The 25,733-nt window shown below is 38.9% G+C and overlaps 13 protein-coding genes and 1 non-coding gene across 15 annotated transcripts; 7 read left to right on the top strand and 7 right to left on the bottom strand.

Moving 5' to 3' along the window:
- The first annotated feature begins 22 nt into the window (after positions 1-22).
- On the top strand, positions 23-2,577 carry Gasu_05890 (MFS transporter, SP family, sugar:H+ symporter). The gene is made up of 3 exons (XM_005708639.1): positions 23-443; positions 491-1,729; positions 1,821-2,577. Exons 1-3 carry the CDS (start codon positions 46-48, stop codon positions 1,891-1,893), a joined length of 1,710 nt encoding a protein of 569 aa, XP_005708696.1. The 5' UTR covers positions 23-45; the 3' UTR covers positions 1,894-2,577.
- A 35-nt stretch (positions 2,578-2,612) lies between these two features.
- On the top strand, positions 2,613-3,757 carry Gasu_05880 (DnaJ homolog subfamily C member 17). The gene has a single exon (XM_005708638.1). The coding sequence runs from the start codon at positions 2,773-2,775 to the stop codon at positions 3,730-3,732; it is 960 nt and encodes a 319-aa protein (XP_005708695.1). The 5' UTR covers positions 2,613-2,772; the 3' UTR covers positions 3,733-3,757.
- A 4-nt stretch (positions 3,758-3,761) lies between these two features.
- Gasu_05870 (ubiquitin carboxyl-terminal hydrolase 3) lies at positions 3,762-5,612 on the bottom strand. The gene has a single exon (XM_005708637.1). It carries the CDS (start codon positions 5,578-5,580, stop codon positions 3,886-3,888), a length of 1,695 nt encoding a protein of 564 aa, XP_005708694.1. The 5' UTR covers positions 5,581-5,612; the 3' UTR covers positions 3,762-3,885.
- Positions 5,613-5,932: 320 nt separating this feature from the next.
- Positions 5,933-6,697, top strand: Gasu_05860 (ESCRT-II complex subunit VPS25). 2 transcript variants are annotated; one of them, XM_005708635.1, is made up of 3 exons: positions 5,933-6,144; positions 6,205-6,526; positions 6,577-6,697. In XM_005708635.1, exons 1-3 carry the CDS (start codon positions 5,951-5,953, stop codon positions 6,592-6,594), a joined length of 534 nt encoding a protein of 177 aa, XP_005708692.1. In that variant the 5' UTR covers positions 5,933-5,950; the 3' UTR covers positions 6,595-6,697. The 2 variants fall into 2 exon arrangements, with proteins under 2 accessions (XP_005708692.1, XP_005708693.1); XM_005708636.1 differs by having other exon boundaries at positions 6,205-6,697.
- A 21-nt stretch (positions 6,698-6,718) lies between these two features.
- Positions 6,719-9,402, bottom strand: Gasu_05850 (deoxyribodipyrimidine photo-lyase / cryptochrome). Its single transcript, XM_005708634.1, has one exon. It carries the CDS (start codon positions 9,364-9,366, stop codon positions 6,769-6,771), a length of 2,598 nt encoding a protein of 865 aa, XP_005708691.1. The 5' UTR covers positions 9,367-9,402; the 3' UTR covers positions 6,719-6,768.
- Positions 9,403-9,737: 335 nt separating this feature from the next.
- Gasu_05840 (uncharacterized protein) lies at positions 9,738-10,932 on the bottom strand. The gene is made up of 2 exons (XM_005708633.1): positions 9,987-10,932; positions 9,738-9,938 (listed from the first exon to the last, which is right to left on the bottom strand). Exons 1-2 carry the CDS (start codon positions 10,878-10,880, stop codon positions 9,864-9,866), a joined length of 969 nt encoding a protein of 322 aa, XP_005708690.1. The 5' UTR covers positions 10,881-10,932; the 3' UTR covers positions 9,738-9,863.
- A 590-nt stretch (positions 10,933-11,522) lies between these two features.
- Gasu_05830 (isoamylase) lies at positions 11,523-14,617 on the top strand. The gene is made up of 7 exons (XM_005708632.1): positions 11,523-11,778; positions 11,827-12,201; positions 12,260-12,992; positions 13,048-13,222; positions 13,273-13,351; positions 13,410-13,657; positions 13,707-14,617. The coding sequence occupies exons 1-7, from the start codon at positions 11,662-11,664 to the stop codon at positions 14,500-14,502; spliced, it is 2,523 nt and encodes an 840-aa protein (XP_005708689.1). The 5' UTR covers positions 11,523-11,661; the 3' UTR covers positions 14,503-14,617.
- Positions 14,618-14,621: 4 nt separating this feature from the next.
- Gasu_05820 (TspO and MBR like protein) lies at positions 14,622-15,202 on the bottom strand. The gene is made up of 2 exons (XM_005708631.1): positions 14,705-15,202; positions 14,622-14,652 (listed from the first exon to the last, which is right to left on the bottom strand). Exons 1-2 carry the CDS (start codon positions 15,188-15,190, stop codon positions 14,647-14,649), a joined length of 492 nt encoding a protein of 163 aa, XP_005708688.1. The 5' UTR covers positions 15,191-15,202; the 3' UTR covers positions 14,622-14,646.
- An 850-nt stretch (positions 15,203-16,052) lies between these two features.
- Positions 16,053-17,486, top strand: Gasu_05810 (ribosomal RNA small subunit methyltransferase E). The gene has a single exon (XM_005708630.1). It carries the CDS (start codon positions 16,574-16,576, stop codon positions 17,459-17,461), a length of 888 nt encoding a protein of 295 aa, XP_005708687.1. The 5' UTR covers positions 16,053-16,573; the 3' UTR covers positions 17,462-17,486.
- Positions 17,487-17,492: 6 nt separating this feature from the next.
- On the top strand, positions 17,493-19,617 carry Gasu_05800 (endomembrane protein-like protein). The gene is made up of 4 exons (XM_005708629.1): positions 17,493-17,732; positions 17,781-17,986; positions 18,033-18,522; positions 18,571-19,617. The coding sequence occupies exons 1-4, from the start codon at positions 17,496-17,498 to the stop codon at positions 19,519-19,521; spliced, it is 1,884 nt and encodes a 627-aa protein (XP_005708686.1). The 5' UTR covers positions 17,493-17,495; the 3' UTR covers positions 19,522-19,617.
- A 4-nt stretch (positions 19,618-19,621) lies between these two features.
- Gasu_05790 (uncharacterized protein) lies at positions 19,622-21,112 on the bottom strand. The gene has a single exon (XM_005708628.1). It carries the CDS (start codon positions 21,001-21,003, stop codon positions 19,681-19,683), a length of 1,323 nt encoding a protein of 440 aa, XP_005708685.1. The 5' UTR covers positions 21,004-21,112; the 3' UTR covers positions 19,622-19,680.
- Positions 21,113-21,572: 460 nt separating this feature from the next.
- Gasu_05780 (long-chain acyl-CoA synthetase) lies at positions 21,573-23,208 on the top strand. Its single transcript, XM_005708627.1, has one exon. It carries the CDS (start codon positions 21,591-21,593, stop codon positions 23,040-23,042), a length of 1,452 nt encoding a protein of 483 aa, XP_005708684.1. The 5' UTR covers positions 21,573-21,590; the 3' UTR covers positions 23,043-23,208.
- A 559-nt stretch (positions 23,209-23,767) lies between these two features.
- Positions 23,768-23,857, bottom strand: Gasu_nc0002. The gene has a single exon. It is a non-coding gene; the product is annotated as a tRNA-Gln (tRNA).
- A 144-nt stretch (positions 23,858-24,001) lies between these two features.
- Positions 24,002-25,732, bottom strand: Gasu_05770 (amino-acid N-acetyltransferase). The gene is made up of 3 exons (XM_005708626.1): positions 25,721-25,732; positions 25,081-25,668; positions 24,002-25,033 (listed from the first exon to the last, which is right to left on the bottom strand). Exons 1-3 carry the CDS (start codon positions 25,727-25,729, stop codon positions 24,035-24,037), a joined length of 1,596 nt encoding a protein of 531 aa, XP_005708683.1. The 5' UTR covers positions 25,730-25,732; the 3' UTR covers positions 24,002-24,034.
- Between the last annotated feature and the right edge of the window lies 1 nt (position 25,733).

The raw sequence follows: 25,733 nt of genomic DNA, 5'->3' as shown, positions 1-25,733 counted from the left end.
ATCGCATTGAAATGCTGAACAACTTCTTGAAGCAGTTGTTTCAACATGAGTCGTGATTCTTCAAAAATAGAGTCATTTGAAAACGCGGAAATCACAAGAAGTGAAAATAGAGAATTTCAAGCAACTGAAGACGATAAAAATGCCAGGCAAGCGGTCACAGGGCATACCGAAGCAGAGATGGATGCAGAACTTCAAAAGCTTGAGCAACAGTATTCGGCTGATAATAGAGTGAGAATACTTTCTTCTACTATATTCGGTAACCCCAAGACATTTATCTGGATCCTTGCTTCTTTTGCCAGCATGGGTGGTATTTTATATGGCATTGACCAGTCACTAATAAGCGGCGCTGGTATATATATGCCTCATGACTTGCACATCGATACAAATCAGGAGTCTATGGTGACTGGATTTATGCCACTTGGCGGAGTGTTTGGAGCTCTTCTGTATGTGACAAACGAATTCCTCAACTATAGACTTACTTGATACATAGGGTCTATCCTGTGAATGAGCTGATTGGCCGAAAATGGACCATCATTGCTGCTTGTCTCTTATATACAGCAGGAGGAATTTTAGAGGCTGACGCACAGTCATTTGGCATGATGTTGCCTGGACGTATGATTCTAGGAGCAGGTGTTGGTCTGGAGGCAGGAACCGTACCGCCATATATTGCAGAGTGTAGTACAAAGAGGTGGAGAGGTGGCTTGGTCTCTCTTTATCAAGTAATGATCATGTTGGGGCTTTTGTTTGGATACATTGATGCAGCCATCTTTGTGGATGTTTCCGGCAATTGGCGTTGGATGCTAGGATCTTCATTACTTTTTTCAACTATTTTTTTGATTGCTATGTTATTCCTTCCAGAAAGTCCAAGGCTGCTGATGAGAAAAGGTAGAAAGGTGGACTCCTATGCAGTTTGGAAACGTGTTCGAGGTTTTCAAATATTTGAAGAAAAGGAAGAGTTTTTCTATATGGAAGTTTGCGTGTTGGAAGAACGAGAAGCGGAAAAGGATCGTTTCATATGGTTTGATTTTATTCGAATTCCGCGCTGTCGCAGAGCAGCTGTATATGGAATAGTTATTATGATTATTCAACAATTCTCTGGCATCAATTCTATCAGTTATTATATGGGAACTTTAATGGAAGAAACAGGATTGAGTGCACAAAATGCAGTATATACTAGCATGATTGGTGGTGGCACTGGTTTCTTATCCACCATTCCTGCCATTTATCTAATGGATCGTTTAGGTCGAAGGCCTCTTTTGTTATCTCTGATTGCTGGAGTTATCATTGGACTTTTTATTGTTGGCTTCTCATTCCTTGCAACTGATATTCATACAAGACAAGGAATTTATATTTGGGGTGTTGTCATATACTATCTCTTTTGGGGCTCTTGTCTGGGTCCTACCCCTTGGGTAGTTGCATCAGAGATTTATCCAACTTACTTGAGAAGTCATGGAATGTTGTTATCAGATGTCACCAATTTTACTGGAAACTTTATAACTACTTATGCCTTTTCACATATGACTGCAGCAATGACTAACACAGGGACTTTTGTTGGTTTCTATGGAGGCATAACCATCTTGGGTTGGATCTATCTGTTGTTCTTCATGCCAGAAACCAAAGACAAAACCTTGGAAGAATTGAATGCAGTGTTTGAACGTGAAACTATGGATATATTCCATGAGAATGTTCAAAAAGTCAAAGAAACTTGGAGCGATTTAATGCATTGTAGGTTTGGCAACATTTGGATCTTATCCCGTTGAAGTCAGAATAAGAATTGATTGCATGATATCCCGATGACTAATGACTGAGTTTCATATAAGAGAGAATCTTCTTGACGTGAATTTTATATTTGCATGCTTTGTTGTGGTTCTATCATGTTTTAGTAAATTGTGAGATGGACTTCAGATCTCGTTCATTGCACATGAGGCACACTTATTGCATCACTACTTTTGTGCCTAAGAGACTTCACATTCCTAACATTTCGCTCACTATGATATACACGAACTAGAGACTTGAAAATATTTTATCAATGGTGGAGTTTTATTAATTGTTGACTGTAGAAGAAGTTGTTGCAATTCAACTTGGACTGCATTTTGGAATTGTTATGCTCTGTTCCATTTGAAAAAACGGAGCTAAAGTATCCTCATTGAAAATTGTTTACTCTTTGAAAGAGAGAAAGTTTGAACAAGTTTTCTAAAGAATCCCCTGTTGTTGTTGTTCGTGTAAAAGCTTTCTTCGACATTATCATAACAAAAGAGATTTTCTTTTCGAGATGCCAATTTTCAATGTATTTCAACGCATATAAAAAATATTCATGAAACTAACCTTATAAACACTATGTGACGACTGAGGCTAGTACAGGACTAAAAGATCAAGTTGATACCACGTAGTTGGAACAAAGCCGTACGTTTAAGAGAAGACAGCTCAGCAAGAAGACCTACGACTAAGGAATGTGTGCATAACCTCGTGTCTAAAAAAACAAGTTGACAAGAGTTTTGATGAACACTTCAAGGTCCTGGTTTGGCCCTATGATTGTAAAGACTCTTTTCATAACCTGTCTGGGCAACATGATCCGGAATGTAGTTACAGTGAAAAAGCTACAGTTGGTGCTTTCAGCTAAGGAACATAACTTTCTTCAAGTTAGTGTAAAAAAGGGCGACCATGGAACGATAATATCTTTCTCAAGCCCATTGAAAACTTTTTCGCGGAACAATTGGCATTTCCATCGATCAACTTATTTCGCACCTCTTTCTTTTCAAAAACTATTCTTTCATGTCAAAAGTTACGGAAGACCCTTTTGACTTATTGGAATTAGAGCTTCCAGAGGAAGACGAGAAAATAACGAATCGAGATGTTACGAAGGCTTATAGAAGGCTGGCTCTTAAATGGCATCCGGATAAGAATCCTGATAACAGAGAGGCTGCACAAACAATGTTTATGAAAATATTTGTTGCCTATGAAACATTGTTAGACCCAGAGAAGCGTGCACAATATATTGCAAGAAAGAGGGCAGCGTCGAGAAATGCAAAAAGGCACTCACAAATGGATGCTAAGAGAAAGTTGATGAAAGAGCAACTTGAGAAAAGGGAAAAGGAAGCAGCACTTCGTCGACAAAACGAGAAAGTTCGTCAAAACACAGAGACAACTTCTAAACAGTCAGAAGAATTGAAGAGAAGATGTCGTGACGAAATAGAGAGGCTTCGTGAAGAGTGGAAACAAGATGAGAGGAAAAGGATGCGCAGTGCTGAGGAACAGTTGGTTCATATTCAGCAAAGAAGAGATATGTTATTAGAAAACTGCATCAAAGTGTCTTGGCTGTCTGAAGCAGAACATATTTGGACTGAAGAAAGATTTCGGGAGTTGCTTTCACACATAGATGCAGTTGACGTAGTTGTCTCAGTTGCCAAAAAGATAGCTTTGATTACTTTTTCTTCTAAGTATTGTTTGTACAGAGCTCTTGCACAGAAAGAAGGGTTGTTTTTGAAGAATGGCTTGAAAGTTCATCAAATGAGTATGAGCCAGGAGAAGACGGAACAAAATGTTTCGAATGATGAATCATTCTCACATGAGACCACCTTGCCAAAGATTTTTCATGATCAAGAGTTGCTACATATTCGTCGAAAGGCAGCACAAGGAGATGAACATGCAAGTCTAGAATACGAGCAGCGAACTCTGAAGAAATTGAGAGAAGCGGCATCGAAGAGGAAACAGTTGAATACTGAGATGGGCTGAAGTTTCATGAAGAACTTTATTCGATAGAAAGGTACAAAAGTTGATTCCCAAAAATGTCACATTGGACTACTCTCTTTTGAAGTACGTTTCAACCTTTCGACAGAACTTCTACTATATAATAAGATGTATGCCTCACTTTGGCGAACAGTTGTTTCATCGACATGTTCTACTTTTAGTATCATTAAAATGATACCACCTGCGATCAACGTGTTTACAAAACGCTGTATAGTGGCCAGATTGCCAACCAGAACCATGATGTTGGATTACCGCACAAAGGTCATATATTGAGTGATTTTGATCGTTTTTTGGGTTGGATAAAGACAAATCATCAACTATGTAATTATCCAGATGTAAATCACTAAGGGGAAAGTCGACATGTGTATCAACTTTCATAGGGGATCTATTCCGATGCTGAGAGGGATAAACTCTCAATAGGTGTATACAAAGGACTTCAGGTAATTTGACAAGTTTGCATCTTCGCCATGCATTGACATAGTCATTGCATTTCGGGCACAAATATTTGTTGCCATGTGCCAAGAATTCTCTCTCTGTGAAAAGGTCAAGGCACCGATATAATGAACACGAAGATAAATTTGTCTTTGCTGAAGACCCCGATTTCTCAGTAGTACTATCAATATCGTGAGTATTAAAATTTGCTAATCGAGCCGAACGACGACCAGAAAAATGAACAAATTCTTTTGGAATATTAAGTGATAAATCTAGAAAGTCTTGCTCTTTCCTGGCAACTTCACCACAATAAATGCACTCTATAACAGTTTCTATGCAACCACCAAATATAGTTCTAATACTCGACTTCGTATTATCTCTAACTTTCTTCCATTTCTTATTGCTAGCTTCGGAATAAAGGTGTGTGGTTTCAAAATGAACTCGATTAAGCATCAAATGCAAAAATTCTTGTGTATCAGCTTGTTGCAGAGATCGAAAAGGAGGAATGGCTAACCAAACAGCATTCAAAAAGCCGTCAGGAGAAACAAAATGGGTTTTAGCTCTCTTCCGCTTCAAAGACTGTCTCGGTATGCAATCCTGAACTTGAGAAATATCATTTGTCTTATCTGCTTTCGTTTCATGTTGGATCCCATTTGTAACTTGATTTCCTTCTTCAAATATATTAACCAATAAATCATTTTGAGAGCACCATAAGGACTTCAACAAATCTCGGAGCTCTTTCAAAATAAGAACCTTCAGCTCTGATTTTTTGTTATTGTTTGCTTCCATCGATGCTTGCGAAGCTCCAACAGGATTCATTTCAATAAACGACAACAAGTCGTCTTCTACTTCATCAAGTACAAATCTACGGAAACGTTCAGTATTACTGAGAGCTTGTAAGACTGAGTTAATAAAGCAGGTATTCCCCAAGTTCTTCAAGCCTACTGCGCCACAAGACTCGAACATATCCTTTACAATTGTTTGCTGATATGTTAGGAACTCCATGGTTCGTGTGGGACTATTTGCTTGTTTTTTATAATTGTACAAAAAGCAAGAGCCACTTTCTTCGGTGGAACTTTCCGAAATATTGGAAAATTGATCGTCTGCAAATGAATTCCTATCATCCAAACTGTTGTTTTCATCGGTCACATCCGAAAGATGTTCTTTTTCGAACTGACAAAAAGAGAGCTCAACTTCTCTTGCTTCTGTACTCGTTGACTTCCCAGCAGGTTTCCGTTTTCTCTTATTTTGCATACTTTCATCTGGAATTCCTCTCCTACTGCTTGGTACGTCTTTCATAGCTGAAAAGCTGGAACTATTCTTTTCACATACTGAGCTGACCAAATACTTTTGTGTAGTTGGTGAGCCCTGAAAAACTTCACGACCTGAGCGAGTTCTCATCTAAACAACCCAAATTGAATGGATTGATTGGATTTTATTCGTCGGTTCCAACAAAAGCCCGCGTCTAGAATAAATTCGATTTGAAACATCTTCGAAGAACAAGTTGTCGATAGAATATCTTTCTTGCCATTATTCACTCCTTATTTTAGTAAAATAGACAAACCATTCCAAGTTGTTAAAAAATGGAAAATTTGGAAAGAAAAATTAAGTATGATTCGAACTTTTTGCTTTTGCTCCTGTTCATTCAGGAAAAACCTCATCCTTATTCGTTTTTAAACTCTAACAATCATTTGCCATCTTCAGTTGAACAAACAGGAACTCTAAAATGCACTGGAATATTTGGAAGCTCAAATAAATCAGCATCATTTGAATGACGGTATTTCGATATCCCCCATTCTATTCCTATCCTCCTTCCTTTACTTTGCAGCCAGTAAAAGCTACCAGAGAGAAACAGCTGAAGCTTTGGTGCGACCTGGTTCTTAGCTATTGCAAGCACTATAAAATTTTCAAGCTCTCAGTGACTGATTCGGCAAACTCTTCGTTGTTTGCTAACACTGCCATAGAGTATGCAATTAGTGTCAACTTTTGACGTTCAACACTGATATATTCTCCTTCTTTGAATAGTAGGAAACTCTCATTAGCTGCAGTTGAAGAAGTATTTTCCAGACTTGTTTCCATGGGCTATGGAGAGTGGCTTAACAAGGAGGCAAACGTTTGTTTAATATACTGGAGAAGACCCTACGAGTGGGCTGAGATTATTTACGACTGGGTGGAGCGTTCAGGAAAAAGAAAATCAATTCTTACTTTTTATGAGATACGCTTTTCAGAGGATACAGCGGAATTCGAGTTTCACGGGATAGACCCTGAGTTGTTGTTGAGGAGTCTTCAAGTCTTAGAGTCACAAGGAAAATGTGCTGTATTTGAAGGGAAAACAAACGATGACTTGGTGAGAATCGTATCGTAATTTTCATCTTGTATACTAAATTTTATCAATAGGGTGTGAAATTCCGATGAGTTATTACAGCGTGAGTATATGAAGACTACAGAAGGTTATGTTACCTGGAGAAAGCTGTATTTTTTGGAAGCTAATTTTTGACGTTCAGATACTAATTTGCATTGTTCTTTGCGTTCTACTCTATCAAAAAATGAAAAGTTTACTTTGCTACGTGTATTTGTTTCTACTCGAGCTTATCGCGTTAGCTTTCTTTTGATACCATATACATATGGACCCCTAATGCCACCGTGATAATGACGGTCTCGTTCATCACTAACATCCAACTTCAAAAAGTTACCAAAGAAATGCTTCATTTGGTGAAGCTTCAACGATTTTGCTTCTGCTGGTTTCCAACTATCGTAAACATTCTTTATATTTCGTAATCTTTCAAAATCCTTGGAGCACTCCCGAGATGAACATTCGGTCAAGTTATAGTTGAGTAAAATGAAGCGGGCCAATGTACAAAAGACTGAAGCTGAATCTTGTGAAATATTTTCTAGTATTTGTCGTTTTTCTTCTCTATTCATCTCTTGGAATGAATGTTGTTCTTTAGAAGACTCACTCGGGGAAATGTCGTTCTGGTTTTCTAAAACAATCGACTCATTTGGGCTCACGTTGCTTGGTTGGGCTAACGAAGAGTCCATAGGAACACTTTCTTGAACATCATTAAAGTCATATGAATATACTGGATGTTGTTTCGGTAGGCTAATGTCTATAGATAGCAATGAATACTCTTTGTATTTCCTTATGGGACTTTTGGGAATCATCCGACTTTTAGGACTCCACAATATGTGCGGGGATTCGTAATCTTCTGTATTGAATAAATTGCTATTTTTCTTGACGTCTCCAGAATAGAATAAAGAGGATATGAATTCAAAACTAGGCGAAAGTATTTCAGGAGAAGTCATTCCCTCCATATTCCAATTATCAAAGACACTCAGCCATGGACTTCTCTCCGACGGACTAGTTGCATGGTTGCAAACGGTACAAGCATTCGTAGCTGAAGGTGAGCTGATATGTAAGTGTTGTCTGTAGCAAGAGACTTTCAGAATAGGTGTCCCTTCTATCACTGCATTACAAGTGTTGTTATTATGTTGTTTGTTTAACTGCAACGTGTTTCTATCAAATTGCTGCGTCTTCTTCTTGCTACTGGAAAGGTTACGGCATGTTCTCCTACATTTGGAGGATTCCGATTCGATAGGATTTGAAAGATATTTGTAGCTTCGTTTTCTTCTTCTAGAGAAACCGAAATTTCTATCTTCCAACATTCTTCCAATTTTTTGTAAAGAATACAATTCCTGAAAGAATTCTATTGCATCTCTAGCTCTCTTTCTTGCCAAACGGGGATATATAATGGGATATGGATAAGAAATTCCGAGCTTCACACTGCAAGCGTTCAGATAGTCTTTAGAAGCTTTCCATGGCGAATGAATATATCTAGAGTCCATCTTGGACAATTCCGAGACCCAACGCTTGATAAATTTACCAAGTGGATCTATTCTTCTACTTGCTGCTGAATGATAGGTTATATTATTGAGGGAACTTCGTACGGATGACTCGAGCGTATTTTCTATGAAAACTGTATTCGTGTAAAATTCTGCATCAATGAAACTAGAATAGAACCAATGAGATAATATCTCCGACGGAAGCATCAAAGAAAATACAAAAAATTTAACAAGCAAAGAACGAAGGCACGTATGAATCCAACCTCGAAAGCGAAGAGCACGAACAGCAGCATCTATAATTGGATAACCAGTTTGGCCTTGGACAAATGAGTCATATAAGTATTTATCAAACTTGGAAGGAAAGCGGGAGAAATATTCCATAAACGAAGATCTCGATAATTCTGGATGATGAATAAATAAGTATCGAAAAAAGTCTCGTAAACACAAGTTTCGAAGAAAAGGATATTCCCTCAAAGAAGAGTTGTTGATGTTCAGGGTACTTTCAGATATCTCGTTCAACTCATGATAAACTTGATGACTAGTAATCTCGCCAAATCGAACATAAGGACTGAACTGTGACCATATAGGCATATCCTTTCTAAAATAGTTTTCACTGTAGTTGATGATATGATGAATTTGAAGTTTCTTCAAAGCATACTTTGCTGCTACACAGCCTGGACTCCATTTTGCCGCTTCCGTTGTTGTTGAAATTTCATTTTCTCTTTCACTATCGTCCAAATGAAATATCTTCATACCATTCATATGAGGAATGATTGGCTTCAGAATAGTCTTTGGTTTATCAATTGGTTTCAAGCGTAAGGACGATACCCAAAGTTTCATGAAACCTGAAAATGTTTCAGGAAGGCATTTTGTCTGCTGGTTGTCTATTCTCTCCCATTGCCTGCTCCATGCATTGCCTTCGTGTATTGATATCTTCAGTTGCAACATTTTCATTTTCTCTATTACTTTCCTATCTAAAGACATGGAAGATGGGTCAAAGTCTCTATTCCAGAATATTGCATCTGCTCCCACTTTCTGTACCAGAGAAACCAGAGTGTCTTGTATATTTCCTTCAAGAAAAACAAGTCGATTTCCAAGCTTCAAAATTTGTTTATGAAGGCACCTGAGAGAGGTAAAGAGCCACCACTTCCACCAATTTCCATAACCAGCGTCTCTAAGCAATTCTTCGTCCCAAATAAACAAGGGCAATATACCACAACCTCTTTCAACTGCAGCAGACAGTGCGTGATTGTCTTCTACTCTCAAATCGTGTCCTCGAAACCAAACTATAGAGACAGAGTTGTCTCCAGTCACACAGTTACCCTGAGAGCCTTCTTGTCCAATCATTGTAGAATGGCACTTTCTACTGACTGCGGGAATAACATGCTCTACTTAAGCAGAACCCTTTCATTGTTTTACCTTTTGCAGTCAGTATTTTATCTCCCGCGTTGCAAATGACTTCCACGAACATTGAGATTGCAAGCGTAGAAATCATTGCTTCGAGACAACAGTTGTTGCCATGATTTTAGAGCAGATTTTCCTATCAACCAAAGACTTTTAGGAAACGATAACATTGAATTTACTATTGAAATGAAATGCTAAGATATAGTTTTCGGAAACAATTATTTCAAGTGAAGCCCAAGTCTGGCAAAAAAAAGTGGTCATTGAAAGTGATTTCATTCAGTATGGTATGCTTTGACTGTCAAGCGATTAATTTTCTATGACTTTGATAATTTCTTAAACCAATGAGTTCTTATCTTATTCACATGTTCCTTTATTTGAAATTACATCTAAAAGGATCCAATACTGTGCACCATGAAACACACACAAAGGCTCACTCGCAATTAATCTTCTGCAAATCGTGTGAATACAAATAAGCGACCCCCTTGTGTACGACTTATTCTCAAGTCTTCGTCCAACTAAACAAACTTAGGAAAATTTAGCCATCTTTTAAAAATGTCACTTACATAATATGTGTCCAGGAACGACTCCGGACTAGTGCCTTTGAGTCTCCGTATCAGTTCATCAACGGGAATGTCCAGTTTTAGACTACCAAGATCAAACTGTTCGCCAATAGATTTCCCTCTTATTGTAGTGGTTTCATTAGAGACTTGCAAGCGTTCACCATCTAAAGGATTGATCCTTGCTTTGGTGACTAAAGTTCCAGTAATATTCGGAAACAGAATCAAGTCAACCTCATTGGTGAGTTCACCACTAGCAATTGAAATTTGCTGTCGGACTTGACCCACAGAAACCAAAGGAGTGATAGAAGCAGCAGCAAGAAGTGCGTTTGTGGCATAAAATTTTTCTGAAACATAACTTAAATACCACCAACCGTCCATTTGGGTTGCCTCTACTGGGTTTGGAGTAGGATTTAACGTTTCAAGCGAAGAAGCCAACTCCTCGATAGCTAGTCTTTGTTTGTGACTGGCGTTTTGACCTCTATCTGTAGAAGAACAGTACTGTAATAAACGTACTTTCATTTTCCATGTTTCAGACTTGCCTGACCCAGCTTTGGAAAAACCATTATTTGAACTTTCTTTGTCTGTGCCTTTATAAGAAGCGTCCGACGAAGACTGAGGTTCTTCTTTGCCATCTCCTGAATATGGCACGTTTCCCTCCTTCCCTTCACCATGTGTTGAGTATGTTGACTTGAGATTCCACAAGCCTAAGGAGCAAGGCTTTCGATTTTGTGAGGAGAGTCTAAGAACATCAACTGGTGGTGCTACAGCAAAGAGTCTTCGTTGATAGGTTGACAAAAAAGATCTCCACAACGTTCTTTCTACTTTCTTTTGCAGTGGACTCTTACAACTAGAATACTGTAGATAAACAGAAAAGAACGAAAACGACTTGCGTAACATAACGATTATTACCACACAACTAAAAGAATTGGCGTAAAGAATGATGATGTTGGCAGCATACGAAATGGAATAAGAGTCTGAGATGTATTGTTGAAAATTAAAGTTTTACAAATTGCACGAATAGGCTTTATTTGTTTATGGAAAACATTTGACTGGTAAATATTTTCTTTATCACGCTTCCCTGCTTTATTCTATTCTTCAACCTGCCGAACTTCAACGATCCATTCAATATGAACATTTTAGATAGAAGAGTTTTCAATGTGCGTCTCAATAATAAGCAATGTTTTCTTGATTATAATTGAGCTTTGAATATAGTCGAAACCCAATTCTAGCACGAGAAGCTGTCCATGCTTTCAGTAATTTTTTTGAGTCGTGTTCCGAACGGACTAGGATCTTGATTTTCAAGATTGACGTGAGCTATATTTCTTCCTTCATTCTAAAAACAACTCAGTATCCTTATGGAATATCTTACTTTTTGCACTGAAAGTTTTACCTTTCAACTTTATCAAGCTATTGGGGAGGAAATATTTTTCTCTACAAACCCTTTGAGCTATGCATTGACAAGAATTTTTACTCTAGTTTTTAGTTTCTCTTATTAGTACATTGCCTTCGATCAAAGATGTCATTAATAGATTGCTCAAGCCATGTTAGAATATTCAATAGATGCGACAATACACTCAACTTTTGGATAGCCATCGATTAAAAATGTCGTCGGAATCCATTCATTTTTCGGTCGATGATACAAACTTTTTAATTTTAGTGGAGCTGTCAAAAGTTGGGTATGTCAAGAGCGGAGTCCTCAAAAGCTGTTGAGCTACACAGAGTACAGTCTTTCGGTCTTTTGAGGAAGACTGTTCCTCCAGTTGACGCATCTCCTGGTATCTGGATTGCTAAGGAAGTACGTATTTTTGCAAATCAAGAATAGGAAACTCACTTCTTGTGAAAGTTTCCAGGTTTCTCCAATCTAAAGCTGGGCAGAGGAAATCCTCAGCCATTTGGAGTCTCACGTGTTGCTAGTAATGCTTTTAACTTCGCCGTGTTTTGTCGTTCTCGAGGAGTCCGTCTATGTCTCTTTCCCCCTTTGGAGTGTGGTACACAAGGTTTACTTCAGGATATTGCTGCAGAGATAGTTTTAGATGAAGACTTTAATGTGACTGGAGATGTTTGGCACTGCACAGTATACAATGTACCCGAAAGGTCGTTGTATGGATTGAAGATAGAAGGTGTACCACGAATTATTCTGGATCCTTATGCCAAATGGGTTGTTTCAGGTGCAAAAAATATGTGGAAAGTATACGAAGGAGAATTGGAAGAGGTTAAGGTAGTGAAAATGTGATATTTATATATTTCCTTTGTTGAGAGATATTTAACTATGCCAGGTTGTAAGTGAATATAGAGAAACAAGTTTTACTTCCAAGTTTCCAGGTTTAAAGACCTTGAAAGATGTCAAGTTTCCTTTTCGTCTTGGACTTATTTCGGAACCAAAAGTAGACGATTTTGATTGGGAAAATGACAAACCCCCTCAACTCTCATACGAAGATCTTTTCATATATGAAGTACATGTTAGAGGATTCACTATGCACAGCTCGAGCAATGTATTGGATGCAAAGCGTGGAACTTTTCTGGGAATGATCGACCGATTAGATTATTTGCAGTTTCTTGGAGTCAATTGCATCGAGTTGTTACCTATCATGGAGTTTAATGAGCTCGAACTTTGTCCATTTAATGAACTCGAACTGAAATACTCACCTACCACGAATGAACGTCTTTGTAACTTTTGGGGTTATTCTCCAATAAGTTTTTTTGGACCCATGTGCAAGTATTCAACAGACTTTCTTAAAGTTGGTGTAGAACTGAAAATGTTAGTGAAAGAAATTCACAGAAGAGGGATGGAAGTCATCTTAGACGTAGTATACAATCATACTGCGGATGCTTCTGCACCATTCCATTTTCTGAATGCAGCTAATGTTTGGTACATGCATGATGAGAAGGGTCCCTATTCGAACTTGAGTGGTTGTGGAAACACCTTTAACTGTAATCATCCAATTGTCTTGGAACTCATTGTTCAGAGTCTGCGTTGGTGGGTCAGTGAATATCATGTGGATGGCTTTCGTGTGTTTCTTCTTATATGCACAAAGAATTTCTAATAACTTTTGATGAACAATAGGTTTTGATGCTGCTGGAATACTTTGTCGTGACCAGGATGGGACTGTTCTGAAACGGCCTCCTGTAGTGGAAGCTATTGTAAAGGATCCAGTTTTAAAGAGTGTGAAGCTTATAGCTGAAGCCTGGGATGCTGGTGCGATGCTCGATTCTCCCAACTATTTGATTGGGAGTTTTCCGTAAGCTTGTCGCATTTGTTCTGTCCGTTTATGGCTGATGTCTTCAATAGTTTCGGAGATTGTTGGTTGGAATGGAATGGCAAGTTTCGAGATACTGTGCGTCACTTCATTAAAGGCACTCCTGGTATGGTAAGTGAAAGAACTATAGTATTTCACAGAAAGCAGCGTCCAACATTTGTTTGAAAAGGTTCGCGAGTTTGCCAAGGCAATTGGAGGATATTTTGATCTCTACTCGAAGCGAGCTTATGGTCCTTGTCACAGCGTCAATTTTATTGCTTGTCACGACGGCTTTAGTTTGTACGATTTGGTTGCATACGACACGAAACATAACGAGGCCAATGAAGCTGGTAATGCTGATGGTATTGACGATAATATTTCTTGGAACTGCGGTGTAGAAGGAGATACAGATGCAGAGAATGTGAATTCTTTGAGACGGTATTTGTAATCCTCAATATTCGGTTAAGGAATTCTCAATATTTTGTAGACGACAACTTCGGAATTTTATTCTTGCCTTGGTGGTTTCGCGTGGTGTTCCCATGATAACTATGGGCGACGAGTATGGTCATACAAAGCTTGGGAATAATAATACTTGGTGCTTCGACAATGAATTGAATTATTTACTTTTCGGTGAAGAAGCGGAACAGAGACACGATTATTTTCTTCGATTTGTTCGAATGGCGTTTGCATGGCGTCAAGCAAATAGACTGCTTCGGTTAAGACAATTTATGAGCTGGCGCGATGTACAATGGCATGGATATCGAATAGACCATCCTGACTGGTCAAATACCTCACGTTTTCTAGCATTCACTTTAAAAAATCCAAAGGATGGAAGGGCATCCATTTATGTTGCTTTTAACTCTTCCTCCAATTCTTATGAAGTGCAAATTCCAAGTGCTCCTGAGGGAAGAATGTGGTTAAGAATAGTGGATACAAATCTTCCATCTCCAAACGACTTTTGGAGTCCTGAAGAAAGTGATACTGTATTATTAGATTCCAACTCAAAGTATTGTATGGTTCCATTTTCTGCTCTCGCTTTGCACACAGTCGACCCAGAACAAGTGGTGCGTGGAGAGCCATCGACATCAAACAACATGGCTATCAGTCAATACTTTAACTCTTCTAGTATTCTTACGCGACCCGTCAGTATGGAGTCCCTTGTTTCTGCAGATTTAGAAGAACTCGAGGAGTATTGGGAAAGTTTGATTGCCATGCCCTTGGACGATAATCAGTCGAACACAGATAATGATCGCACGTCTGGTGCAGACATGCTGACAGAATAGTCGTTTCCAGTTGAGCTCATGGAGTTGTTGAATAAAGCAAATTATTCATTGTTTGAAAGCATTGAAATTAGTTGGTCTTACTTCTGCTTTCACTTGAGGAGTTTGTTGAAGTTCTGTTCAGTACTAATATATGAGACTGTAATATCAAGGCTACCGTCATCCATAAAAACAACGGGCAGAGCAGTAACCCAGCGAGATATACTCGACGAAAACTTTCCATAAGAATAACAATCAACACGCCAATCATACACAAAAGAATCACAAATGCGCCAAAGATATCGTGTTGAACAAAGAAAACTTGGTTGAATAAATCAGACAGCACCAAATAGCAGACTTTATACAGAATGACACTGGAAAAAGGCGTCCTGCCAGAAGCTTCCCATAATAGTGCGAACGCATAGCTTTGAAGCGCTTTTAAGAAAATCCAGGTTATTGCAAAGAAAGCGGAAGGTGGCGTCCACTTTGGTTTTCTCAAATTTTCATACCAACAGGGATCTAAAGGGACAAAAGGGTGCGATAGCTGAACTCTTTTTCTCCATAAGGATGGAAGATGCAGTATGAAGCTACTACCGTATATAGTTCCACTCCATAATAACAGTGACACTGTAATAGAAGGTTTCCAAGTGTCCACACAAACAAGTGAGCTCCTTTGAAAACCCAAAGTCCTGAGGGTGGAAGAGGGGACCATAGAAGAGACTCTCTCCATCCATACTTCCAACGTAGGACACGAAGAACTTAAATGTGTCACTTCACAAGAGAGCTGTTGAATCCACGAAAGGACCCGAAGAATGAACAACAACAAACAGACGTCTGCAAAAAAGTGATATCCGACAAAATGCCAGTCGAACATGAAGACACGTCAATGTTGATTTATCCAATTTGACGTTGAGATATTCTTAAGGAACGTTGGCTCAAAAAGTCTTGTTGATTTCGTTTGAAGAACGTAAAGGAGAAGAATGAGGATAAAAGTTCAAAAGCACTGCCTTTATTGCTGGTGAGTTGTATGAAGAATGGCACTTCAATCTTAGATATTTTGAAAGGAGACCGGTAGACACATTATCCAAAGGAGCACAAAGAATTTACAAAGAGATTCGACTCAAAACATAAAGAACTAGCAACAAAGGATGTCGAATACTACTCTTAGTAGACGAGAGATTCGAATTTTATCTTCTACGAGTGTTCTAAAAACTGACTCGATTAGTTTGCTGAAAAATAATCGACCAAGCTATTGTATATTGTTTAAGAAAGCTTCCATTCAATTGTGAGCTATGAACATATTAATACAGCTAGCAGTTGATTATTTGTATCCAAGTAATAGGCAAGCAACTTAAAGCTCCCTCACTGTTTGCTTTGCCCTACTTCGCTTCAACAATCACAAAAGTTCTCGATAAAGGTAGTCCTATTCCTTCTCATAAGTTCCTTAAACAAAATAAAGCAGGCTTTTCTGACATAATCAAGTGAAGACAATAACTTAAGTCCGATTCGCGATAAACAACGAAGTGACAGGTAAAAAAAGGATAGTCGCAGGAGTTCAATGTTGCTGTCCTGAAAAAAAAAGCAAAAGTGGTAAAAGAGAATAACTTTTAGTTCAAAGTAGCAAGTTCAGCACTCGATTCGAGAGAGAGGAGAAAAATAAGAGTAACAAGGTTCAAAAAAAATCTCCCGTCAATACAACTCTGCAGGGAAAAACTACAGCACTTTCAACTACGCGGAAACTTTAAGAAAACTGAAAATGAAGGTCTAATAAATCTCGCGCATTCAAAGCATTTGTATACTTTTGTTTCTAGAAACAGAAAAAGGCGACCGCAACTCACTAAAGGCTTTACAGAAAAAGGAGTGAATGCTCAAGATCATCCTTTGGATTCTCTTTGTGACATTTTCTAACAATAAGTATACAAATAAAAACTGTTTCTTTTGCGATGACTCTTCGTTTGTTCTCACATGAAATAAGCAACTAGTCCAACTATTTTGCTATTTTAATATTTTTCTATCGCCTGTAACACATTTAATGTAAAGAAGAGACGTGAAGCAAATATATACACAACTTCGGTAGCAACTCCTTTTTTATATCATGCTTCTTTGGATTCCTACCGGAGTAACTTTCTATAAAATTTTCCAACGTAACTATCTCTTTTCTCGGTGGCCAAGGAAACCTTCAAAGTCTGCCTTGTGCCGTCACTGTATCGTCGCTTCGTTGTCACGAGTATTTATAGGAGACTCTCCAGAAAAAGCGACTAGTAACCATTTTAGAAACATTAATTCAGGAATCATTCTTTATTTAGAAGAAGAGGAAACTCAGCACTTGAAAGCTCGTCGAGTGAGAGAAAATGAAGCCTTGGAAGTGTTCGATGGTTCAGGATATGTCGGCAGAGCTGTCTTTTTGGGATTTTCTAAAGATAATCAACGGTCTGCGAAGATTCTTATTCGGTCTTGGACCCCAGTTGAAGCTGAAGAACACGTGAAGTTAACTATTGGTGTTGGAGTTCCTAAAGGGAAACGTGGAGATTGGCTTGTTGAGAAGCTCACAGAAGTTGGTGTTGATTCACTTATACCTGTTCGATATGAACGAACTAACTACGAACCTTCTGTTGTTGACCGTGGAAAACAGCAGAGGTGGCGTAAGGTTTGCATAGCAGCTTGTAAGCAATGTTGTCGCAACAATCTGATGTTAATCGAAAGTGAACAATCATTTCGCGATATCATGTGGAAACAACAAAGTACGAAACATTGGGATAAAGTTTATGTGGCCTCCACAACTGCTCCCTTTTTGTCCTCAGTTCCTCAAATGAAACCTACCAAAGTTCTCGGGTTGATAGGTCCAGAAGGTGGACTCACACCTGAAGAGGAACAAACAGTTTCCGATCTAGGTGCCAACTTCGTGAAACTCAATAGATATACGCTCCGAGTTGAAACTGCCGCTACTGTTCTGGCGTCGCTAATATTTTCCAATGTTTCTTAAAGACATTAAAATCCGAATTGAATTGGCAGTTTACATGAAAAGAGCCTCAAGGAAAGTTCTTTGCTCGTTGTTGTTTTTGATAGTCGTGTTTGGCTTTTCAAATGGGTTTTATTTGCCTGGAGTTGCTCCAACAGACTACCCTGAAGGCGCAGAACTTCAAGTTTTCGCTAATAAACTCACTTCAGCAAGAAGCAACGTTCCTTATGACTTTTACTTTTTGCCTTTCTGTGAACCTACTGAGGAGAAGGAGAAAACCCTAAATATTGGACAAGTATTTTAAGATTTTTTGCCTTGTTGTGATTTTCAACTTGAAAGTAAGCTTTTCTTAGGGGAACGTGCTAAGAGTACTGCCTTTGAGATAAGCATGTTGAAGAACGAAGACTGTAAAGTCTTGTGTGAGAAACTTCTTGAACAAAGGGATATTGCTCGTCTTAAACGTCTTGTGAAGAGGGAGTATAGGGCAAGACTTAATTTGGATAACATGCCTCTAGTTGTCAAGAAGCAGACTCCTTCTGGTGAGAATGTGTAAGTTGGCGCGCGTTTTATTGATTGTCGTTTAACTTTGATTTAGTTATCAGTTTGGATATCAAATAGGGTTTCGAGAGGACAAGAAAATTTACGTGAACAATCATCTACGGCTTAAAATTTTGTATCATAGGCCGTCATCGATGGTTTCCTCTGATCTTCAGGACGTTTATAGAGTTGTTGGGTTTGAAGTAGAGCCTGTGTCAATGACGCACAGGGACAACCCGGGAAGTGCAGGTTTTTGTCCTTTATCCCCAGAACCGTTTGAGGCTTTAGTTGGGAAACGAATGTACTATACTTATGATATTGTGTTTGAGGAAAGCCCAATTCGATGGGCAACTAGATGGGATCCTCTTTTGAGTGCCACTGAAGAACAGAAACAGATTCAGTGGTTCTCTATTATCAATTCGTTACTGATCACTTTGTTTCTTTCTGGAATGGTCGCTATGATATTGTTTCGAACAATTCACAAAGACTTTATGCGTTATAATCAACTTTCAGACGATGAAGACTTTCAGGAGGAAGTAGGATGGAAAGTAAGTCACTTTTGATTTTATATGATATATTTGATAACAAGTTACCAGTTGTTACACGGGGATGTGTTTCGACCTCCACCGTATTCCTCTGTATTATGTATTCTTGTTGGGAATGGAGCACAAGTTCTTGTAATCGCGATCATTACTTTGCTTTTTGCATTGTTTGGTTTCCTGTCACCAGCTAATCGTGGTGCATTGTTAAGCTGTATGGTGGCATTATGGGTCTTGACCAGCGCAGTTGCAGGATATTCTTCTGCAAGGCTATACAAATCACTTGGAGGGATCTTTGTTAAAAGAGTGGTGTTAGGAACTGCTCTCATTTTTCCAGGATGTGTTTTCTCAGTATTTTTTATCTTGAATTTTCTTATTTGGTTGTCACAGTCCCATGTTTCAGTGCCTTTTTCAACTCTAGTTCTTTTATTGTTCCTTTGGTTTGGTATCTCGATCCCTTTGGCAATAACCGGTGCATATATTGGCTTAAGGAGAACCTGTTATACTTTTCCCTGTCGTACTAACCAGATTCCGAGAAAGATTCCTCCACAACCCTGGTACAGCGGGGCAGTCTTCACTTGTTTGATTGGAGGAATTCTTCCTTTTGGCTCCGTTTTTATTCAGCTGGTATTTATATTGGGCAGTCTTTGGCAGAATCAAATCTATTACATGTTTGGCTTTTTGTCAGCAGTTTTTATTGTGTTTATGATAACTTCCATGGAGATCAGTGTAGTTCTTTGTTATCTAAAGTTGTGCAGTGAAGACTACCGTTGGTGGTTTTACTCATTCTTTTGTGCGGGTTCTTCTGGGTTATATGTGTTTCTATATAGCATATTTTATCTTTTGACTCAACCAGAGTTCGAGGGAATCGATTTGTTATCAGTATTAGTGTATGTAGGATACATGGTCATTGCATCTATTTCGTTTACATTGGTTGCCGGCTTTCTTGGTTTTCGTTGTTGCTTTTGGTTCACTCGAAAGATATACTCTTCTATTCGTGTTGACTAAAATACAAGTTGCCAGTAAATGTGAAGTTGTGTCTATTTTTGGATGCTCCATTAGCATTTTAATATAAACACTATTAAAATATCAAGTAACATTTCAAATGGAGTACAGAATTTGCACACTATCATTTCAATTCTTATATAATGACAGCATGAATTGAACTTAGTCCTTCACTAAACCAGGCAAAAGAGTAGCGTCCGGTCCAGATTGTTCAACAATCAGTAAAAATGAACCAATCAAAAAACATATACAACCAATCAATAAAGTCAAATTCGTCGCAATATATGCATAAACAGAATCCGGTGGAAACGCGTAGGAACCAAAACCAAAACCGCCATCCAATAAGAAACCAACTGCACCCCAAACATTTAAAAAGACTGCCCAAAAGGATACGTCTTTAGGATTCCAACACCACCAGCCGTGCGAATACTCAACATAAAACATATATTCACTAACCACAAAACAAATAGACCCTAAGGTATCTGGCAGCCAGTATAAAAACTCTGTTTCCCAAAAACTCAAAGTAAATGCTGTGCTGCCATTTCCCACAAAGCAGTTGATAGAATATAAACCAGCACCAATCAGCTGAATGAGAGAAGCAAGATAATCAATTCTGTAAGGGTACCAACCAAACCAACGGTACTTATGCCGCCTCCTGTATCTCTCTGCTGCCTTTCTCAGTGATTCTATGTCATCTTCTACAGGGTGAACGTCTGGGGCATTGATCACTTCAAGAAAGTTGGCATAAGCACCAACCAAGTAAAACATGGCACCACCAAAAAAAGGCCAGCCGATAAATACTTGAAACAATACGTAGCTTTGATAAATAGCCATTGAATATTCCAAAGCTGTACTGGTAACAAAAATTGCTGAGCCGATAGTAAATAAAATACCTACCCAAACAGAAATCTTCTTCAGTTTCTGTAACCAGTACTTCCACTGAAACTTGTAATCCTTGAAATACCCAGCATTCCTCATATACAACTGTTTCCTGTGAGCCCTTGAGTTCCAAGTATATTTCTTATTATCTATCTCATATTCTATTTCGGTCACAAAATGACGTGCTCCTCGTATTGCATTAACTACAAAATTGGGAAAAACTTCATTACTCACGCCCTCCCACTGTGCACTTGAGTCGGGAGAACCGACTTCACGGTTCTTCCTCGGCAAGTGAAATCGCACGTCCCTAAAGCTTCTTTCCAAGTCCTTGAGGCGCTTTTCGTCACCGCATTTTGCACCATATTTGGGATTTGCTGCAGCAATTTCGTGAAATCCATAATAAGAATCTTCATCTTCACGGTTCGCTTCTTCTTCACACCGTAAACCATTAGGTTCTTCGTCAACAACGCCATCGCTGTTCCAAACGACCATAACATCCAACAAACACTGCTTCCACTGAAAACGAATTTTCTCCGAATTGGGCCTCGATTCATTCACGAGAATACTATGCTTCATTTCGGCAACGTCTCGACAAAAGCTTGACATGTTTGGAACAGAATTATTCCTGCGCGCAAATTAGAAAATAAAGAAGTTTACTAAGCTCTAATATGAATGTTCCTATAAATTATCCGATTCCGTTCCACACAGTTGTTAATTTGTAGTTGGAAGATACTTTTCCATTCCAGTGCAAACAGAAATATTTATTTAAGCAAAGATACTTCTAGCGCACAGTCTCATTGAATCGAGAATCTAAGCGCAATAACTTTTCTTCCTCTCGTAGATAATAGATGGAATCTCGCATTTTCTGCGCATTGGATTTTCTTCCTTGACGATTTCTGCTGCTGCTACTAGTTAGAGTGCAGATGTCTACCATATACTCACAAAAACCATGGCTTAAAGAGTATGAACCTAATGTGAGTCCAAATATTGATATAAAATACAACAACGTGTTGGAGATGTTTCAAGCATCCTTAAGGAGAAAGCCAAACTCACCTTGCATTGGCTACTTTGAAGATTCACTATCCTATGAACAAGTAGACCAAGAATCTTCTGCCTTGGCCTCAGCTTTTGTTGAGTTGGGACTGAAGCCTGGAGGCAGAGTTGGAATATACTTGCAGAACGTTCCTCAATGGATGATAACTCAGTTAGCTTCTTGGAAAGCAGGAGGTATAGCAGTTTGTTTGAACCCGATGCTTAAAGAACGCGAACTTACTTATCATATCAAAGACAGCGGTCTTACTATTCTTGTTTGTCTTGAAAGTCTTTATGAGGAGGTTGTTTCAAAGATCCGAAACCAAGTTCCTGTTCCTGTTGTAATCACCACAAATGAGTTATTATATCTTTCGAAAAGGATACCTGATATGCTTAAAGGAGTTGTTTCACGACGGTTTACTTCTTGTCACGACTATTCTCAATTGATAAGAGTTCATTCAGGTCAAAGTTTATCTATTCCTTCACTGAATCTGGATGATACTGCTATGCTTACCTATACATCTGGCACCACAGGAGTTCCAAAAGGAGCATGCAATACTCACAGAAATATTGTCTTTAACGGTCTTTCTGTGACAAACTGGGTACATTTGGGAGACAATGATATCGTTATGGCTCCAGCACCCTTATTTCATATAACTGGTAGTATAACTGGACCAGCAGCGGGTTATGCCTCTGGTTGTCCTGTCATACTTTTTTGTCGTTTCGATCCATCAGAATTCCTTCGTTTAATAGATCATTGGAAGGTAACTTATCTTGTGGGTGCTATTACCGTGTTTATTGCGGCTCTTAGTCATCCAGACATTCAAAAGTATAACTTATCATCAGTTACTAAAATGTACAGTGGAGGTGCTCCGGTTTCTGCTGCTATTCAAAAGCAAGTGGAAAGGGCATTTGGAAACAAGCTTTATGTTGCATATGGACTTACCGAGTCTACTGCTCCTTGCACTGCAGTACCGCATGGAGTGGATGCTCCAGTAGATCCTAATTATGGCGCATTGTCAATCGGTGTTCCAACTTGTAATGTGGATTGTCGAATCGTTTCTGCAGAGACAGGAAAGGATGTTCCCGAAGGAACTCCTGGAGAACTGTTGATTAAAGGACCTCAAGTAGTCTCCGGATACTGGAACAAACCAGAGGAAACTGCAAAGGCGATAAAGAATGGTTGGTTACATACTGGGGATGTAGCCATTATAGATTCCAGAGGTTATTTGTATATTGTAGACCGAATCAAAGACATGATTATCGCTTCCGGTTTTAAAGTGTATCCTCGGGAAGTTGAAGATGTGTTGTATGAGCATCGTGCTGTAAAGGAAGCTGCAGTTATAGGAGTTCCAGACCCCTATCGAGGGGAGACTGTGAAGGCATTCGTTGCTCTCAAGGAGGGAATGAAAGTTTCAGAAAAAGAACTAGTAGAATTTTGCAAGAGGAAGCTCGCTGCCTATAAGTATCCAAGGCAGATAGAGTTCCTTCCAGAAATACCAAAAACTTTAAGTGGAAAGTTCCTTCGACGAGAACTGCGAGATTTGGAACTTAAGCGCCATCCGAAAGCTGGCGATAATATTCCGAATGGTACGATACGTAGTAAAGCATAAGAATAGAAAGACAGCGTGAAATAAAGTTTACCTTTAGGTGTCACTTCAATTGCGATCCTGCTCTTTGTAAGAGAGTCAATAGTGCAAGTGCTCTGTTAGGAAGCACTCAATTTCCAAACATGGTTGGCAAATTAGTGAAACCAGAAATATATTAACCAACAATTTCAATTGGCTTTGCATACTGAAAATCAAGGCCATTGCATTGGACCTTGAAGTTCAGCACTGCCCTTACGTACTTTGAGAGTCATACGCAGTGTTCACAGATTATGATGCGTGAGTCAGCTTCAGATGGAAGTCACTTTTGAAATTTCAGCTGTCTAGTAGTACGTAAAGCTTCCAGGCTGTAAAAGAACTGCCAAAGATTGAGAATTTGAAAGAAAGTATGATAAAAGAGGAATGTTGTAAGAATCGTGGAAAACTGCATTAAATGTCAGAATTTTCGCTAGAAACTTTTAAAATTTGGCAGAAGCCAACTTCAAAATACTCCTGAATAAATTCAAAGGTTATAAAGAAAAGAAATATCAAAAATCAGCTATTGAGTTTCACTGGTATCATCTCTCGTAAGAATCTTCCTGTTTCTTATTAAGATCGGTCATATCAGAAACGACAAATGACCAACCCTCTCAAAGCTAGTTACTTTACAAAATAGCGATAACATGAAACCTTTTCGAAATAAATTTCGTTTAATCTCTTGAAGGAAAGCCTCAATGACTCATGCAAAAAAGAGGTCCCACCGAGAATTGAACTCGGATCTACAGATTCAGAGTCTGTCGTGTGGGTTGCAATTCTTGTTCTAACCATTACACCATGGGACCAATACAAAAAAAGTGGGCATATGACATTATTTATGTCTCAGGCTGCATTCCAAGACTGCGGATACTTTGGAGAATGGTTAACGCTACTTACAGCGAGAATAACGCAGACAACAATAAATAATTTTTGGTTTGAGCTTGAATAAATATAAAACACGGTATTTTAATATATTCTATTTGTTACAATCTTTTAAGAAGTTCCTCTTCATCAACGGCACGGTTTCCTTCCAAGAATTTAATGAAGATTTTGGAGTTTCTCTCACGATTATACGACTTCCGTCTCTCTTCTGGTAACTCCTCTACAGTGCCTGCTTTAAATCCTCGTTCTAGAAACCACTGAAACGTTCGGGTGCTTAAAATAAACAGTTTTCTTACTCCTTTTGAATATGCCTCTCGCTCCAAGTAACCCAATAGAGCATCACCTTTACCACTACGACGATATTCCGGATGCACCGCTAAACAAGCAAGTTCTGCAGTTGAGGAGTCCGAGGGAATAACATGAAGTGCTGCACAAGCAATAACCATACCATCTCTTTCGACAACAACAAAGTGATCGATTTCTTTTTCAATTTGTTCCCTTCTTCTTCGAACTAGAATACCAGCATTCTCAAGAGGCTCTATAATTTGTAGTATTCCACCTATATCTTGTAATGCAGCTTTACGAATCCCTTCATAAATATCTCTCGATATCATCATCCCTGCACCATCTCTGGTATACAATTCCATTAATAAGACACCATCAACAAATCTGTTCAAAAGGTGTATACGGCGTACGCCTCCTTTACATGCTTTGAGACCATTTTCAAACTCGATTCGAAGCATTTCTGGAAAGGAATTCAAACTTGAGTCGAAAAAGTTTTGCGCGTATTTCAGAGGCAGGTTATGTACAATGCTTCCCGATCTACTATCGACTAGAACCTCACCGTCTGTAAAGAATATTAATTTTTCAGCATTCAGTTGCACTGCACAAGTCGACGCAACTTCTTCAGCACTACAATTAAAAAGTTCTCCGGACGGTGAGAATCCTACATTCGTCAGAATCACGATATCGCCTCTATCCAAATGCGTTCTAATCTTATTTGCTTCGACTTTTCGAACCTGTCCAGTATACGCAAAATCGACCCCATCTATAACTCCTTTTGGTATTGCAGTAAAGAAGTTACCAGAAACAACATGAAACTATGATTTTCAGTATTCACGTTATCTTCAAGATAGAAAACTCCAACCTTGTTCAATGTAGGGGTATTGAATACGCCTCTTGATAGTTTGCTTTCTATTTCATATCGAACAAATCCAGCAGCGTCCTTCACAGCTTTCAACGCAACAGAATCTGTGACACGAAAACCGTGTGAATAACGAGGCTTTATACCTTCCTTCGCCAGGCGACTATCAATCTGTGGTCTTGAACCAGCTACTAAAACAACTTTGACACCAAGAATATTCAGCAAAGCGATGTCCTGAATAGTAGTTTCAAACAAGGCCTCTTCTAGCAACTGACCAGGAATATGAATAACAAAAACAGAGTTCTGATGAGCACTTATATATGGTGAACACGCCCGAAAAGTTGAAACAAAATCTTCCAAACCGAAACGGAAGGTATCTCTGAGAGGCCTTTCATTTCTTTTTCGCCAGCTGAGAAAGGAAGGAAGCCAATCGGGTTGAAAAGACGAAGTTTCTGCAGACTTGGCTTTCTCCTCTTGAGTCTCGGTTTTACAGCCATCAACTGATGGCAAGCTTATTTCTGAAACAGACGTGTCTGATTCATACAACGGAAAAGAAGCATCAGGGTAACTTTCCACAGAGTTTTCGGAACCCTTATTTGGACAAAGCTCAGACAAGAACGAAACTAGCTCTTCTAGCGTTTACCTCAACCATAAAA

The sequence above is a fragment of the Galdieria sulphuraria genome (assembly GCF_000341285.1).
Source record: "Galdieria sulphuraria unplaced genomic scaffold scaf_3, whole genome shotgun sequence".
NCBI lineage: Eukaryota > Rhodophyta > Bangiophyceae > Galdieriales > Galdieriaceae > Galdieria > Galdieria sulphuraria.
The sequence above is the reverse complement of the archived record's forward strand: the minus strand, read 5'-3'. Positions and strand labels throughout refer to the sequence as shown.

Excerpts from the sequence above, each read along its gene's own strand:
- Gasu_05840 (XM_005708633.1), bottom strand. The coding sequence starts at position 10,880 with ATGTTACGCAAGTCGTTTTCGTTCTTTTCTGTTTATCTACAGTATTCT. Across the intron at positions 9,939-9,986 it reads CGTTCCTGGACACATATTAT|TTGGACGAAGACTTGAGAAT; the intron begins GTAAGTGACATT and ends AAGTTTGTTTAG.
- Gasu_05830 (XM_005708632.1), top strand. The coding sequence starts at position 11,662 with ATGTCAAGAGCGGAGTCCTCAAAAGCTGTTGAGCTACACAGAGTACAG. Across the intron at positions 12,202-12,259 it reads GAGAATTGGAAGAGGTTAAG|GTTGTAAGTGAATATAGAGA; the intron begins GTAGTGAAAATG and ends TAACTATGCCAG. Across the intron at positions 12,993-13,047 it reads ATATCATGTGGATGGCTTTC|GTTTTGATGCTGCTGGAATA; the intron begins GTGTGTTTCTTC and ends GATGAACAATAG.
- Gasu_05780 (XM_005708627.1), top strand. The coding sequence starts at position 21,591 with ATGATAACTCAGTTAGCTTCTTGGAAAGCAGGAGGTATAGCAGTTTGT.
- Gasu_05800 (XM_005708629.1), top strand. The coding sequence starts at position 17,496 with ATGAAAAGAGCCTCAAGGAAAGTTCTTTGCTCGTTGTTGTTTTTGATA. Across the intron at positions 17,733-17,780 it reads AAACCCTAAATATTGGACAA|CTTTTCTTAGGGGAACGTGC; the intron begins GTATTTTAAGAT and ends CTTGAAAGTAAG. Across the intron at positions 18,523-18,570 it reads AGGAGGAAGTAGGATGGAAA|TTGTTACACGGGGATGTGTT; the intron begins GTAAGTCACTTT and ends ACAAGTTACCAG.
- Gasu_05860 (XM_005708635.1), top strand. The coding sequence starts at position 5,951 with ATGACGGTATTTCGATATCCCCCATTCTATTCCTATCCTCCTTCCTTT. Across the intron at positions 6,145-6,204 it reads TTTGCTAACACTGCCATAGA|TAGGAAACTCTCATTAGCTG; the intron begins GTATGCAATTAG and ends TTCTTTGAATAG.
- Gasu_05770 (XM_005708626.1), bottom strand. Across the intron at positions 25,034-25,080 it reads ATACCCCTACATTGAACAAG|TTTCATGTTGTTTCTGGTAA; the intron begins GTTGGAGTTTTC and ends TGAAAATCATAG.
- Gasu_05850 (XM_005708634.1), bottom strand. The coding sequence starts at position 9,366 with ATGATTGGACAAGAAGGCTCTCAGGGTAACTGTGTGACTGGAGACAAC.
- Gasu_05790 (XM_005708628.1), bottom strand. The coding sequence starts at position 21,003 with ATGTCAAGCTTTTGTCGAGACGTTGCCGAAATGAAGCATAGTATTCTC.
- Gasu_05880 (XM_005708638.1), top strand. The coding sequence starts at position 2,773 with ATGTCAAAAGTTACGGAAGACCCTTTTGACTTATTGGAATTAGAGCTT.
- Gasu_05820 (XM_005708631.1), bottom strand. The coding sequence starts at position 15,190 with ATGGTCCCCTCTTCCACCCTCAGGACTTTGGGTTTTCAAAGGAGCTCA.
- Gasu_05870 (XM_005708637.1), bottom strand. The coding sequence starts at position 5,580 with ATGAGAACTCGCTCAGGTCGTGAAGTTTTTCAGGGCTCACCAACTACA.
- Gasu_05810 (XM_005708630.1), top strand. The coding sequence starts at position 16,574 with ATGCTTCTTTGGATTCCTACCGGAGTAACTTTCTATAAAATTTTCCAA.
- Gasu_05890 (XM_005708639.1), top strand. The coding sequence starts at position 46 with ATGAGTCGTGATTCTTCAAAAATAGAGTCATTTGAAAACGCGGAAATC. Across the intron at positions 444-490 it reads GGAGTGTTTGGAGCTCTTCT|GGTCTATCCTGTGAATGAGC; the intron begins GTATGTGACAAA and ends CTTGATACATAG. Across the intron at positions 1,730-1,820 it reads AGCGATTTAATGCATTGTAG|AGAGAATCTTCTTGACGTGA; the intron begins GTTTGGCAACAT and ends GTTTCATATAAG.